The 17,092-nt window shown below is 40.8% G+C and overlaps 1 protein-coding gene across 1 annotated transcript; it reads left to right on the top strand.

The window, feature by feature from the left end:
• Window positions 1-236: 236 nt before the first annotated feature.
• On the top strand, window positions 237-15,703 carry LOC120818200 (NXPE family member 3). The gene is given in 8 exon segments (XM_040175085.2): window positions 237-558; window positions 4,914-5,056; window positions 6,188-6,466; window positions 6,468-6,632; window positions 7,819-8,114; window positions 14,218-14,288; window positions 14,448-14,651; window positions 14,735-15,703. Coding segments are annotated over 7 exon segments (1,677 nt in total). The 5' UTR covers window positions 237-558; window positions 4,914-4,948; the 3' UTR covers window positions 15,289-15,703.
• The last annotated feature ends 1,389 nt before the right edge of the window (window positions 15,704-17,092 follow it).

Here is a 17,092-nt window from a genome sequence, read left to right as displayed (position 1 = left end):
ATTAAATATCCTCTTTTGCCGTTGGTCCAAATCTCCTGGGTTTATTATTTTAACTTGTTTACGTCCTCCATCCCTAGACACTTTAGGGACGTAACACGAGACAACACTGAGGAACCAGATTTTTCTTATTCAGATTGTCTGTAGCCTACCATTTATTTGTGTGACTGAGTGAATCATTTAATTTTAAAAGTCTGCCTAAAGTTAAAAAAACAATAGCAAATTTAGTAAAAATAGTAAGTCTAAATTGATTGTTAACAATTATCCGCAGCTTTTAGAAACTTTCACTGTACATAACTATTGTGGTTTAAATAACGACGTATTGCTGTCTGGAGTCATGATTGCTATTGCAAAAGGTTTCTTTAACATGAAACATGACACTCCATTGTTCCTGCATTTATACTTGACTGTGACGTAGATTCAGAATGCAAATCTGTTTGAAGTCACTAACTAAATAAAGGCTGAAAGTCACGCACCGAGTACATTGAGTCGGTAAACCGGTTAAAACAAGTGGCGATTCACATCCTGTCAGTTAGAATCTCCAAAGGAATATTTGCTCAGGTAAGTCACATGAAATGTGTGAATGAAATATGGAGCCAATTTTCAGTTATATTGTAACTTATGTGCTTGTTTGACATTGCATTTGACTTCTACTACATTGATCCAATTGTGTTATTTAACTGTATTATTGGATAGTTTCTCAATTTAATATTTACATAGTTAAAAATATATGACCGTGTTCATAGAATCAAACTTGTTAGTAAAAGTATCAGGATTAAAATACACCAGAAAAGAAGCAAGAAGCTGATTATTTACTACAAAGTTTTGTTGCAAAAAAAGGTGTTCTTACAACAAAAATATTAGACATACTGTCTATTAGAAGAGTTATACTTGACACAGGTGTAAAATCATTAAACAGGATCTTTAATGTTTGCAAACAGAAGACAGAATTTAAAGACATACAAGTCATGCATGCATGTCAGGCTGACATGATACAATATCCTGACCTTAATACAAGAAAAGCGACTGAAAAAGGTGTCTCTGCTTCCTTTTAGTGCCCCTTTGTCACTGGAAAGTCAAGCTAGATCTAGCTTTGTCATTTCAGTCAAAAAAATTGCAATTCAATACCAGAATTTTTTGCCGCTTGTAGTGGAAATGCCATTTTAAGCACTAAAGGCAGGTGATCTAATGTTTTACAGTTTATTTTGTATTATTTAATTAACTCTGTTACCCACAATGTCTTCATCTTAATTGTGAACTTCCTCAACCTTTTTAAAATCAAAATGCCTTCCATCAATCCAAAGATGAATGAGGAACTTTTTTCTCTTTTAAAGACTTATTTGGATTATGGTGTGTAAACAGATAAACAGTTGCAAGTCAACTGGACTGCATGACAAAAGAAACAACTTTAATAGGAAACGGTTTAATTGGGGATAAAAGACTCAAATTATCCGGTTCGACCAAGCATATTACATACAATGCACAGCTTCAAGACAAGTCAAATACCTTCAACAAATAAATGGTAATGCTACAAGGGAAATTTCCGCAAATTGTTACGTTGAGACTGTTTTTTTTTTTTTGGTAATAGTAGATATAAGTAGAACCCCTCTACTATGATGCAAACGTGTGAGGGGGTACATATCCTCGTTCGGTGTCAAATTCTTTTTTTTTTCCTTGAAGGCATTTTGTTTTATGTGGAAAATTTGCACAGACAATGGGAGAAGAGGAATGACGTCTCTCAAACCAAATATATCTTTCTCTGTTCATTTCCTTGCAAGGGAAAAAAAAGTCTTAACAGCTACGTGCTCACTAGTAGGAACAGTTTTCATTTTACAATCAGGCCGGACCAGTCATCAGATCAGTTACGGGTGGTTTCAACCGAAACTTGCTTACGTCAAACACATCAATGTGAACCAACTTATTGCTGCCCTACAGCAGCAGATGACAGCAACATGTGGGATCGGTCACTCTTGATCTTAAGGCCTGAGCTGACTCCAAGTCGGGCGAGGCCTTATTGTGTTTCTGAAGAATTATTCTTGTTAAGGCCTGAGCAGACTGAAAGTCGGGCTAGGCCCTTACGTGTTTCGAAGACTGATTATTAGGGGAGAGCGGGATAATGGAAGACACTTTTTCCATTTGCTCTTCTCTAGGCGAGCTACAATGGTATATCAGTAAAATTGACACATTTCCCATTTATTCAGGATGTTTCCTAGCAAAGGAAATTACAGAATGTCTTCAGGACAGAGGGCAGTGAAAATATGATTGTTTTTTTAACAAGTGGTCTTGTGTCTCACTTTACCCCAGCTTAGCGGTAAATCACTATTGCCATGTAATGTTATAAAAAACTACGAGTGTCAGAAAAATTCTCACTCGACACCGGCGTAAAATCATCAAAACAGGTTATTTAATGTTCGCAAACAGACAGAGTTGACACACATACAAGTCATGCGCCAAGCCTGCTCAAAGGTTTTCATCTTTGGAGCAGGAATATATACTGCAGGTATGGCATCAAAACATAGGGATGGTTACGCACGTACAGAGGACTTATTGTTTACTCTCACGGGACAGAACGTCCGTCCCGAGGCCAGCGCCCCTAATCTCTGCAAACAAAATGTCTGCCAGCTGGGTAGCAAAAACCTTGTGTAGTCTAGCCCTATTGATATCATGACACACATTATTTACAGTTTGTCTATAGCGTAGAAATTTGAAAATAACTACATTAACCTCTGATGCCCAATTGACATGAAATTTGCCACACATGTGCTACAAAAAAAGTCAATCATGGTATTTAAATTCGCCTACTTAGCTTTTCCACCATTTTCAATTTAGTAAAAACTAACTTTTGGCTTCCAGGTCTCCTAAACGCTGATTCCATTACTCGCAGGATTTTCTGTGGATAAATATTGGTTCTATGTCATCAGAAATCATATAAAGCTTGTTGATATCTCATTGTTTTCAGACAATACGGGACAATGAACTTCTATGGGGAGTGGCTTAGTATGTCAAGACTCAGAACGTCCAAATGACTCTGTATGCCCTCACCACATTTGTAGCATATGTATATAGTGCACCCCTAAACCTATGATATTTAAAGACTCTGGGACATTGCAGTTAATCGTTTTTAGTTAATTTTTTTTTTTTTTGTTGCCCATTTCCATTGTTTTTTAGAGTTGTAAAAGACCAAACTCCTCCCAGAGAATAAACCTGATTCTTTTCCAATTTGAGCAGTGTGATCTTGAGCTTTGCCTTTAAAGATTGCATAAAACTTAAGAAATATGAAACTATGTCTGCGGAATCTGCTCCACATTTCTCATGTGACATGACATCCTTAGCCTGTTCCTCGCAAATTATTCAGATCCCTCCCAAATGTTGACAGAAAAGACCTAAGACCATGATAATATTAATGATAAAGTTTGCAAAGTTTCATTCTCGGCGTCTCTCCACGCGGTTAATGACGACTGACTTGCGGACGCTTTGTCCGACGGCCTCAGGCATTCTCGGCCGCGTTTGTAGCCGGTGCCCCAATGTGCGCGGTAGCAAGGACTTGAAGGTCCAGCCATCAAGTATCATCTTGAGGTTATTTGACATGGTACGTCAGTAGAAATGGTTTATTTCAGTATGGTGAACAAAGTAAGCAGAAATGAGTTAGTTTTTTTTAGTTAAGAAATAGTCATCAACTATATTTGATCTTGTAACAGTATTTGTAGTAGATATTTCAATGTAAACATTGACAACAGTATGTTCACAAGATTTGGGAGTTACAGAGTCTATTAGATCAGATTTAATCCATGGTTACACTTTTTGTTATGACTAAAAACATGTATGAGACTCAAGGTCCTTGAAGTATGAAAATGAGAAGAAAGTATCCTTTTTTTATTCCTCGAAAGGGAAAGTATTCTCTGCATGTAACCCATGCCACACAGAGGGAGTATTGTGCTGCCATAAAGGTGCCACCAGGGAGCAGTTAGGGGTATTGCTCAAGGACACTTCGACACAGGACATGGAGCAGCTGGATATGGAATCGCTAACCCTGCACAGTCTCCTCCATGCGCAACAGTCACCCCAACTTTTCAATTTAAAGTATATAGGGATGATATGGTTTGTCATTAACATGCGCTGAGATTGGTCGGTGAGCCAGCGTGACCTTTGTCAAACAGAAGGCTAGCTAGCAGATATTACTATTTAGAAAGAGTTTTGCTGGAACTTTCTAAATAGTAAACATCATATGTTAAAATAATTTAACGCAGTTATCACAAATTTGATTACTTCTGGTGTAAGTTGATCTGACCCCTGAAACCACCAGCAGTCAGTTAGATAGTTGAAGATGGAGAGAGCTTTTTACATTGGAAGTAAAAACAGGTGCGACAAACAGCGGCAAACTGCTGAGGAATTCCGCGACCTATCAAACAGAAGGGGAGGTGAGTGGCAAACGGACCAATTTAGGACGGATAGTGCCCGGAACTTGTTGGTAGCTGCTAGACTACTTCCATCTCAACATTAAACCTGCGTGGCACAGTCTGCAGAGGAACACCACTGTTGCCCTGAAAGACAGTGGTTTGGAAAACGTCCTGGCTAAATGTCAGATGAGACACACTACGTCAAATGAGGGAGAGTAGAGAGCACAGCAAACTCCACGGGGACAGCAGAGTTGTTAGTTCAAGATGTTTCATCCCGTGGAATTCTGCCTTGGAGATTAGCAAATGTGTGTGTTTTTGTTTGGAAATACTGTAATACAATACAACAAGTGTGTAAAATACAGGCGGTCTGAGGTGATCACTCGTTAAAAGATTTAGTCTTCAGAAGAAAAGCCATCGAGATGAATTGAATTGAATTTTTAAATGTGAGATTAATTAGGTAATTCTTTTAAATCTATAGACACCTCTTGTATTTAAAAAAAAATCTTTCTTTATATACAGTTCCAGAGTAAGTGTGACACTGAAGACTTATCACCATGAAGGCCACATCTTGGACAAGAAAGGGTTTCCTCGCCATCTTCCTCTTTCTGACGGTCCTTGCCTCGATCTTTGTGCTACGTCACATAGAAGTGAAACGCTTGCACGTAAGAACTTTTTATGAAGGCAGAAACTTGTTTAAATTATTTATTATTAGTCAGGTTTTGTGTCTTAATGTTCTTAATTTCAAATGAATGGAATCTGATTCTATAACTGACAAGCATAGCTAGGACTGTTAGGATTTCAAATTTTTGCATTTATTTGTGATGAAGGCGATATTATTGCAATTTTCAAACCATTTCATGCCACTGACAACATAATGACAATATAATAGCACAGTAATAAAAGTATGCTATTTCAAAGAACGTTTTTATTGGTCAGAATAGTTAGACATAAGAATCGGAATGTGAAAAAAAATATCCTATATGAATTAAAAAAAATTCATCAATGTAAATGATAGGCAACGTCTGGTACAGAAAAAAATTTGAAGGCATAATTTTAAGAGTGTCTGGCAGAGACAGAATTCTTCGATTGTAATCAAGGTTGTAAACTTTATTAGTAAACCACTTACCAGGCTTGGGGGCATTAAGATGCTGGCACATTTGATAGTTGGTACAAGACCAACATATGTACACAAGGGGAGGGTGCGTCAACAAGACACAGGCGGACACAATCGGAAAGGGAAGCTGAAATCAGCACACTGGGAAGACTTGAGGGCAGGGTAGTCAAGAGAGAGACATGGTGAGTGTGAAAATCATCGTAAAAACTGAGGTGGATAACGTACTTAATATTAGATTAAGTCCAGACACAAATGTTTTACAACCTACTGGTTTTTACTGAGATATAAATCTTAACAAACTGGCCCAACAACCTGTGAGTGTGAAAAAGCAGACCATACTATAGGGCCCTATCCAGCTATCCAACCCTTGCAACTCAAAAGACTGCAGTTTTGAAAAAAATTTAACGGACTGTTTAAAGCAATGGGAAACTGGTCATATAACCATCACGCTTCAGTGACACAAAAAGAAGATCCGTCAGTTGTAGGCCTAAATTTTTCTGAACATTTACACTCGTGGCTTGTGTAAAACAAATGTTCTCATGGGTCAATTATTAGGAAAGAGTTTTTATAAACCTCCTGGGAAATATTCAAATCTTTGCATTTTTAATTTATATGGTTAATTTTTGAAGTGTTGAAGTGATGTATTTTTGATACTTTGTCTCTCTTGACCCCATACCAGTATCAGCCTCAAGTCAACGCCACCATCATCATGCCGAGAGTCTCCCCTCATCATATCGTTAATCGCAGCTTCTGCACCTTCCAGCCGCTGTCCCCCCAGGACGCTTTGGAGGAACGTCTCATACTAGACTCCATTGCTTGGCCTGCAACTCCAGTTTTGCCATCTCCTATTTCCTTGGAGCAGACCACTGATCCAGCCCACAGCACCTTCACCATTCTCCCAGGGAGGAAAGGGGGGCAGTGGCATGTCGGGGACCAGCTGGAGGTTATGATACAAACCTTTTGACTTCCAGGGTCGTCCCAAGAAGTCTGGGGGTGACTTCATACTCGCCACTCTGCAAAGCCGGAAGCTTGAAGCAGGTGTGGCCGGGCAACTTGTGGATCATCAGAATGGGAGCTACTCTGCTGTGTTCTCTTTACTCTGGGAAGGAGACGCACAGGTTGAGGTGATTCAAAAAAGTATTACTTTATAAGTTTCTGTGTGTAAGATTTATTTGTGACAAAGTTGCATATTGCAACCCGGTCAAAACCCTTCTGCTAACCCCTCCTTTTCCAAGCATGTCTGACAAATGGACCATCTTGGCCATCAGTTAATGCAAAAAAGATTCTCACTAGATCCAATGTTTGGTTCTATCTATCTATTCGGGGTACTCTGTGGACCAATTGAGTAGATTGCTCCCTATGTAAAAATCTGACTTTTTCAATGGTAACAAATACAAAAATATTCTTATTTTCAGGTGAAAATATACCAATGAAATGTTTTGGATACCTTCTCCACTTTGCAGCAATAAATTGGGGCTGCATGATATGAGGAAATGATATATCACATGCAATAATGTTGAATATCAGGATAACCATAATAATGGAAAATAAATGAACAAATATTGAAGTACACAAAGTTTGGCCTGTTTGTTAATATCAGTACACAGTACCAGAAATTGTTTTTTAAAAAGAACGGAGAAGTATTTACAAACCAGACATTGAATTGTTCCTTCACTGATTCATGTCCCGGAAATGCTGACTGGCCAATCATAGCATTTCGTCTCCCAGCACAGAGTCTGACAAGTATCTGGCTCTCATTAAATCTTTTAGGATTTTCCCCATTTCAGGTTGGTTTTGTGGATTAGTAGCTCGTCATTATTAAACATTTCGTAATGGTAATACTCGTTAGCAACAGATACATTTCTAAAATGTTTGTTTTTTACGTGATAAACGGTGGAGTTTTTAGAAGAAGAGTGCTTCATTTTCAGATTGCTGACTTCTATGGTCACACATATCTGTAAAATTGTTGTCTGTTGAGCTTGTTTTAAATGCTTTAAAAGAACAAAAAGAACAATAACATTCCCTCAGGGCATGCACTGTGGGCGCTATGGTTTATTTTGGCAGTGGGGGCGAGGCTTAACAATAGCAATTATCAATTATAGACAAAGGCAACCAACAAAAAATTATGATTTATTTGCATGTAAACTTAATTTTTCTACAGATGCTCTCCTTTAATATCAGTTTGTTATCTTGTGGTTATTGTACAACTTGACATTGAGACGAGGTTAAATATCTGTATATTGTGGACCAATGACGGTCCGAGCCCCAAATTACAGATCTCTATTGAGTACTTGTTCTCTTTCCAATCAGGTGACTCTGGTTCATCCTAGTGAAGCTGTCACAGTGCTGGACAGGCTGAACAGAGAACAGCCTGACAGGATTTACTTCAAGAGCCTCTACCGCTCAGGCTCAGTCTCTGAAACCACCATCTGTAACGTCTGCCTCCGGCCAACCCAACAGCCGGTGTGTAACTACACTGATCTCTATGTAGGCGAGCCTTGGTTCTGCTACAAGCCAAAGAAACTGAGCTGTGATACCAGGATCAACCACTTCAAGGGAGGATTCAAACAAAACCTCAAGGTCAAGGAGGAGAAGCTCTTTCAGAGGTGAGTGAATCATGAGAGGCTTAGAGGTTTGTGACCTCAGGGAGTTAGCATTCACCCCATAGTTATTTGAGATTTTAAAATAATACAAGGGGAAGAAGCTCTTTCAGAGGTGCGGGAACAAAGAGGAAAAGAAGTCTCATTTTCAACATTGTGTAGTATTCTCTGTTAATTATTAGGGCCTGAGCCGACTGAAAGCGCCCTCTACACATATTTATTTAAGCAGCCCCATCAACTGATTTGATCCAGATGCACTCACCTAGATACCACAGCTTTGATCAAGCTGTGCACATTTTTCCTCCATATCAGCAGAGTAGAATTAAAAGTAATGAATCAAGTTGGTCAAATATGCCACTGTGACCGACATGACTGGACCTCACTGGAGAGAAATTATCCACTTGATGAAAGCAGAGCTCTTTGCAGAGTCACTTTTCCACAGCTCTGCTGTTTTCACGAAGCCGACTAGCTTGTCATACACGTTTAAATGCTGGTTTCTTTGCCATGCAGAGACATATTCAGTGTGTTCAAATTGCAGAATATATGTGCCGGACCTCTACTCAATCAGAATGGTGTGTTCTTCACATGTTAGTTCCTGAAAGCCAGTTGAGAATTCTCCCTTGAGAAGCATGGCACTTCTCTCTGCAGCAGAAGATATGTGTGATTAGCTCTTGTTCTCTGCCTTGACTGTATGGAGTATATCTTAAATTATTTAAACTATATATTTTTGGACATATCCGAGTACAGCAAAGTCTGTAGTCTAGTGGGTGTATCTGTATATGTGTGTGGATGTCCAGGGTTTAAATCCCATCAAGGACAATTTTTTTTATTTTTTTTATTCTGACCGCATTTCCTTCCGTTGGGCAGCCCCCCCGGACATGCAAGGGGAGGCGATTGCCCCGTTCATCGCTGCTCACAGCTTTAATTTATGTTTTATTATCTCCCCCAGGAGAATCGTCCGATTTATTTCTATAACATGTCTGATTACCGGCGGGCGTTCTTTGGGTTGTAGACATACACCAAGGTTGTTGTTGTTTTTCTTCAGACTTTATTTATTTGTATGACGGCCCTAAGTGCATTACAGAGTCTGGATTGAAATGATAGTTCTACTGTACCCCTACATTTTATGCATCAGTTTTGTCTTTGCCAGATAATTAAATATTTCCCCATAGATTATATGATGTGAATTTAGTTGCATCAGTTGGTGAACTCAAACCCAATCTTTTCTCTCTGCAAAACGTTTCTGAGCCTTTGCTTGTACTGATTGTATTGTGGACAATGGATGATGACGTGTTCTATTGTTTCCTGCTTGTCCCAGGCTACTGGACATGTGATGTTTGCTGCGACAGGTCCGCTATTTTTAGGAAATTGTATTTCAGGAGACTGCAACAGGTGCCTGTTGAATGTTTCCTCAGTATTATGTGTGTACTTGTAAGACCTGTGTGTCCAAACCTCATTCTGGTTATGATGTCTTCTGTTGTGGATTCATTAATTTGTAGTTTATACTATTATTCTCTAACTCACTGAACTTATCTATCTAACTCTAAACCTCACTCAAACCGCGTTTATTGCCAACCAGCACTAAAACAGATTCTGAAACGTTGATGGCTGCCATACCTGGACCAAATCTGGCATTATATCAAAGGGCCTAAACTGGTTGAGACATGGCAGCCGGGTGTATCTGCAACCGGCACTGAAACAGGCTCCGGCCCATTGATGGTTGCAGAATCTGGGCCCAATCTGGCTTCATAGAAACAGCCCTATTCAGGCCAAGACATGGCAGCTGGGTTCATTGGCAACCAGCAATAAAACAGGTTTTGGCCCGTTGATGGCTGCCAGACCTGGACCAAATCTGTCATTTTAGCAATTGGCCTATTCTGGTTGAGACATGGCAGCCGGGTTCATTTCAATCAGCACTGAAACAGGTTCTATTACCTGTTGGAATAGGGCTACACGTATACATGTTAACCTCTGTACAAAGCTAAGCAGCTCTTTCACCAATACTCTAACGGAGGTCCCTTGTGGGGCCCTCTCAGGGGCCTGTTAGCATTTCATGCGGGGCCAGGTGCGTTATTTGATTTGTCTGTATTCTCATACTCATCAATGCGAGCGGAAGCGCAGACAACCAGTCCATTTTGGTTTCTCAGCAAATTTTGGCTAATTTGTTCTTGAGGGTACTGTTTTCCCGTTCCTAGTCCTTGCAACCCGAGATGATAAACGCACCCCAACCTCTGTTTGATGCTCAACAGCTGAGTTTTTTTCTTTATTACCATGTTGTCAAAATGATTGCCATTGTCCGAGCTAATTTGTTCCTGGATGCCAAATCTCGGAATCACTTTAGCTGCGGTTATCGCGTCTGCCTTTTGCCACTGGGCATGCTTCGACCATCTCATGAAATCGATCAATTACCACCAACACACCAATACGGTTTCCTGTTTACAAGTCATGTCACTATGTGTCTGAACGGCCCATCTGGTACCGGAATGTGGCCTATTGGCGCGTTATATGACTTTCTGATGTTTTGTTCTGCACATATTTTGCATGATTCAAGCATTTTCTCTATTGTAGGAGCATGTGCGACGACCACCATGCGGCCTGAATCCCCTTCATCACCTCCCTTCTGGCTACATGGGCAATCCCATGAGCCAAATGAAACGATGTAACAGCGAGACGGGCGCCACCAACAACCCATCGTGAGAACGGAAAACCCACGTTGCCAGATCTGTTTACCCACATTTGTTGCTCTTCAGGCGACGCTGCAGCCTGCAGCTCCGCCAATTCTTTTAGTGATGCAGTCGGATCCCCATTTCCCCCGTCCTCACAATTTTCATCCTTGCTTTGGCTCATCATGCGCATTTCTCAAGCCTGAGAACAAGATGCTGCATTCGTAGCAGCTATGTCTGCTGCATTATTACCCTTCGTGATAACGTTGTTAGCGTCAGGACTTTGATAGATTGTTTGCGAACCCTTGTTTTTCATCAATGTGCTAGGGGTATTGTTTCTAAGGTAGGGCATGGCCTTAGGTTTGAGCTGGATCACCGCTCAGCCGAGTCCATATAGCCGACATCGGTGGAACTTTTTGTCCAGAATGTGGGGAAAGTCATTCAGGAGAACATAAACTATCGGGGGCCCCCTAGTTGTCTCTGACCACTCCAATCAGTTGGTTAACAGTTATTCGGTCAGGTAGTGGCTCTTGTGCCATTGTTATCACTTAGGCGTTGTTATTTTTGTCTTTGTACCACCCTCCGTCTTGTGGTCAACTAGATGGGTACTCGTGCCGCTGTGTGGGTCTCAGGGGAGCCTGAAGCTAGTCATGTGCTGAGACCTCTTGTTCACCAGCAGATGGAGACTTGTACTACCCCACCACACGTCATGGGTTCCTTCCCTCTCGTTGCTTAGTCACGGTACGGAGTCGGGGCCTGTGACCTTACGGATGTCATCACCTATTCCAGGTCTGGGGGCACCTGGGGACCTACAAGGGTGGGGACAGATTCCTTGTATGCATTTGTTTGTTGGGATATTCACCTGTCCCCCTCCATTTTTTTTCTACAGTACATTTTGCAGTTCCACACATTAGTTTGTTTTTGTGCCAAACTTCAGCCAAGGCTATTGTCCCACAAATAAGGTCTCAGCAGTTTTTAGACTGGTATGTCCTTTTTCTTTTGTCTTTAACCTTTTACCTTTTCCTTCAAATAATCCTCCACCAACCTTAGGGCATTCGCCTCAACACTGCCTTCTCCTGCCACGCCCCTTACAGCTTCTTATGCCATTGTCATGCACCGCTGAATGAGAGAAATACTTTCATTTCCATTTCTCTGCATTACTCTCAACGCGGGAGCCATTCCCACCATGGTAATTTGATCTGATGACACCTTTCTTATCTCTCCAAAGTGAATCTTCCCAAAAGTGTGTGCGTACGCCGCAAGATGCGTACTCAAGCATTTAACATTTACATTTATATTTAACATTTACATGAAACATTTATATTATTTAACAACTTTGTGTTACTGCCAAACATTATCCTTGATTAATTCCTTGGTTAAAAGTTATTGCATGAATTTACATTTCTCTCTAAATGTTTGAAAAAGTGACATTTTAATATTGTCGCGCTTTCCTTTCCATTTGATAATGCTAAATGTACCAAAACTGCGCAGGATTTTAGAATGTGCAACATTTTACAAACGGCGGCCTATATTCTTCCTTCTACTTTTTATATTTTTTTCCAAACACTGCATTTACACCTATATGGTCGCAACCTCGCTGCCGTTCTTTGCGACAACGACCTTCCGCTCCGACACACAGACTATTCCCAGCCACCGGCCCGGCCACCACACGTCTCACCGCTTCTAGTAATGTATCTATTATTATGTCCCTAGAGCTGCCAACTTTTCAAAAAACCTTGAAGTGAGATTTTGTCAGGGGTGACCAAAATTTTGCCACGCGTAGCCACACACAGTGGTGACGCGTACCACAATGCCCATTTCTGAACCACGGTTTGGATGAAGAAGCACTGGTATTGAAACGTGCTTTCAGACGTGAGCGGATGTTTCGGGAGAGATCAGACCAGCGTGAAGCTCTCACCATCCCACAGAGGCTCTGTATGGGATGTTTTTGGAAACGGCATGTTTTTATATGCCGAAACTGTAAATGAAAGGCACTATTTGCCGTACTGTCAGAAGGGTGTGTTTGGCACTGAAGTCCTTGGCACACATATTTATTCCCTTGCCTGGCCACAGAAGAATGACTGTTGCATCAAAGAGGATTTCCACAAGACAGTCCACATAATCCGTATAGATGGGTGATTGTGTTTGATGTACAGTACAATCCCTTCCATTACAGGCCTGCTTTGGTTTAAAACAAGGGCCAATTCCTCAGCTGGGGAGAAGCTTGGTGCCCCCCCTTTTTCTTAACTGCTAAAATCAGTTTGGATAAAATATGTGAGCTGGCGTCTTGCGAGTCACATATTATTTGCAAACTGTTTTCCAGCCTGCAAAAAGTTTTGGTATTTTATCTTGACCTGTTGCCAGGATTTTTTTTTGTCCAGTCATGTTTGTTCTATGCACATTAATTGTAGAAAGATATTTGACAGTTTATAGAGAACTTTCCTGTAAGTAGATATTTTTAAATCCTTCCGCATTCAGTCGGTCTGCGATTTTTTGCGAGGCTTTTCTGTTTAATTACAGCTGCCGTTTTTCCTTTTTGCATATTATATGCTTCACCACCTCATAAGTTTCCATAATTATTTGCTGCTCAGCGAGTTAAAAATATGCTGCGTGCGGCATCTGTGATCGATACTGTGGTCAGATCACACTAAGTCAAGCAGCGCCTTTTCACTTATCCTGGATTTTTTTTTTCTTCTTGTCATCGTGTTAGCCATCTACTTGTGCAATACCCCCGTTCTTCACAGTCAAAACGGAGGTGCTTTGGAGGGACTAAATATGCTCCAATCTCAACTAAACTTGGCACACACATTTAAAGTAAAATATGTAGTTACTTAATATGGCTTCCAAATGGCAATTTGGCTCAACAGTAGTTGCTCAGACACACCTGGCGGAATGCACTCTACTGAGTGCATCTTTCTTGCTGTGAATGTTTATATTTGAGCTCAAAGATGTAGTGTTTAGTAAATATTTTGAAGTACAGCTTTAACTCACAAAATGAAACTATGGCCTAAATTCAGTCAGAAAGACCAGCTGAACAATATGTGCATTTCACATGTTGCCGCTGCCTCTGGTTACGGTGGGCTGCTTTAGAACTAGCCCACCAGACATGCCGGTATTTCCTTCAACCAATTACATCAGTGCCTTTTAACTTGAAAAACTGTTCTGTTTCTGTCAGTTGGTATTTTAGCGAACACCAGCTGCAACGCTTCATCACCCCAGCCACCTCAAATCAGCAGCAAAAACTCCCGGCCCCTGGTTTGTCTTACGGCAGGATGGAGTTCAAGCTCCAAAGCTTCATACCTGTTTCATAAATTATTGTTTAATTTAAGTCTCTCCTGAATGAAATATATTAAAAGGGTGTACATTTTGTTTGTTGTTTGTCACCTTTTATTTTTAACTTGATGTAGTTGTTGTTGACCTTTTTTTATCTGTGATTTCTTCTCCAGTGGTGTGAACATGAAAGTATCCATTCAGGCTACAGGATCTTCCATTGCCACTGTGTTGTCGAAAAAGGAAGGTATACCAAGATTTTACAACTGACAATAACGATATTAATCTCCTTGTTAGAAGTATATCTAGTCTCAAGAGTGAGGCTAATCAATAAAAGGTCCATACCTTTTAATACCTTTTTTATTGTTTTTTCATGGGATAATTCAGGCATTATTCTTTTCTTCAGGTCAACTGAAGTTGAAGACAAGCTCTGGGACATCTGTACCATCTGGTTATTACTACCAGGGTGTTTGGTGGACACTAGGAGGCACCACAATATCCCAATTCAACCGGTCTGCAATCACCCAGTGTCTGAAAGGCAAAGTCGTCCACATGTATGGAGACTCCACAATCAGGCAGTGGTTTGAATTCCTCAACGCAGCTCTACCCGGTAACTGATCCATAAGGATTCCTGGAATTGTTCATTTTTGTTTCCTACTGCAGTTTGATATGTTCCCCCTTTCATACTTTCAGGTCTTAAGGAGTTTGACTTACACAGCCGGAGACAAGTTGGACCTTTTATGTCCTTAGACTATGAAAACAACATCTTGGTGACGTACCGCTGCCATGGTCCTCCTATCCGCTTTGGCCTCATCCCAACTAGAGAGCTTCGTTACATTGCTAATGAGATAGACGACTTGATCGGAGGCCCCAACACTGTTGTAGTCGTTGGCATCTGGTCTCACCTCGGCACTTACCCCATTGAGATCTACATCAGGAGACTACAGAGCATCCGTAGGGCGGTGGTGCAGCTGCTGGACAGGGCTCCAGGCACGCTGGTCATCATACGGACAGCAAATGTCAAAGCTTTGACACTTTATGAGACAATTACCAACAGCGACTGGTATTCACTGCAGCGTGATAAGGTGCTCAGAGCAATGTTCAAAGGACTGAAAGTTCATCTGATTGATGCCTGGGAAATGACCCTGGCCCACCACCTGCCGCATAACCTCCACCCACTACCTCCCATTATTAAGAATATGATAGACCATCTATTGTCCTATATATGTCCTCATAAGGGCGGCTAGGTGTATGTCCTGGTGGGAGAGGAATGTTTATTTGTTTTCTGAGTTTCAACCAACTGCTTAATTTTTCCTTCATACTCCGATAAGACTAACAATACATTTGTTTAAAAACCTGACTTTCGAGATGGTTTGTGTTTGTAAAATTGAAATACGGTTTCGTGTGAGTGGACAGATGGTCTGTGAGCTCTTGAACTGAGACTTGCTGTGCCTGTAATAAACAGATGTTCAGGATGATTTGTAAAGCAGGATGTGGACATTTTCCTAAGCCTTTGGTTTAGAGGTGACCAGTATACCCTGGTGCCTCCCTCACAAAACGTCAGAGTTTACTCTTACTCATGTCTTATATAGTGAGGCACAATTTGACAAGAATAGTTCTCCAAGACATACAATAAACATTTCCCCGGCTTGGTGCCAGCAACCCCATATCTTTTTCATAAAGCCTTTAGACAATATAGCCAGTATGTGCTGTATTTCTATTGTATTGCCTGTGAATGCAACATGGGACCAAGTGAGAAAGATCCAAAAATCAGATCTTCTTGTAAGGCTGAAAGAAAAAGGTTAAGGGTTGGATCTTACTTTCTCAATCTTAGTCTATCAACCCAAATAGTATACATTTTAGAAAAACCTGAAATACATTTCAATAACAGGATATTGGTTCCAGGAATTGTTTTAGATATTCAGGGTGGGGCAGAATGTCAAAAACCCATGCTGAAAGTGGGGCCTGATGACATAATAATAATGTGGAATTGTGATGGACTTTCTGTTTTCAATGGTCGTTATTCAGATATGTGACAATTGTCTACAAGAGATTGCCAAGGCTTTATATATGTATATATATTTATATGTATCCATCCATCGTCAAACCGCTTATCCTGCACACAGGGTCGCGTATATATGTGTGTGTATATGTATATATGTGTGTGTGTATATATGTGTGTGGAAGCTGGAATCAGCACACTGGGGAGACATGAAGTGGGGTAGTTAAGAGAGAGACGTGTGAGTGTGAAAGTTAAAACTAAGGTGAATAAGAAAAAGTAGTTTCCTAAAAAAACCCACAAATGTTTTACAACCTACTGGTTTGCATTGATTCTTACTGAGATATAAATCTTAACAAACTGACCCAACAACCTGTGAGTGTGGAGAAGCAGACCATACTATAGGGCACTACCCAACCGTCCAACCCTTGCAACTTAAAATACTGCAGTTTAAAATGTAGTTTTAAAGAAATGTCATATAACCACAACGCTATAGTGAAACAAAAAGGAGATCTGTCAGTTGTATGTCTTTTGGAATATCACTGAAAACATGACATTTACATTCATATTTACACATACACTCACATTTTCCCATGGGTCAATTATTAAGATTTTTTTTTATAAACCTCCCCAGAAATATTCAAATCTTTGCCGTTAAAATTTTTATGGCTAAATAGTTATTGATGCATTTCGACACCTTCTCTCTTTCGATCCCCTGCCAATTTCATCCTAAAGTCAACTCCAACACCATCATGCCATGAGTCTCCCGTCGTCATATTGTTAATCGCAGCTTCTGCACCTTTCAGCCGCTGTCCCCCCTGGACACCCCCTCGATTTGGAGGAACGTCACATACTAGACTCCATTGCTTGGCCTGAAACACCACTTTTGCCATCTTATTTTCTTGGAGCAGACCACTGATCCAGCTCACAGCACCTTCACCATTCTCCCAGGGAGGAAAGTCCTGCAATGGAGTTGCTGATCGGAGTCCTGCTTGGGGCTCCAGTCGGAGACTCCATAGTCCTACTGGAAGACCTCAATGCACACGTGGACG

Source organism: Gasterosteus aculeatus, chromosome 4, assembly GCF_964276395.1.
Source record: "Gasterosteus aculeatus chromosome 4, fGasAcu3.hap1.1, whole genome shotgun sequence".
NCBI lineage: Eukaryota > Metazoa > Chordata > Actinopteri > Perciformes > Gasterosteidae > Gasterosteus > Gasterosteus aculeatus.
Note: the sequence above shows the minus strand (reverse complement) of the source record. Positions and strands in the feature narration are given on the sequence as shown.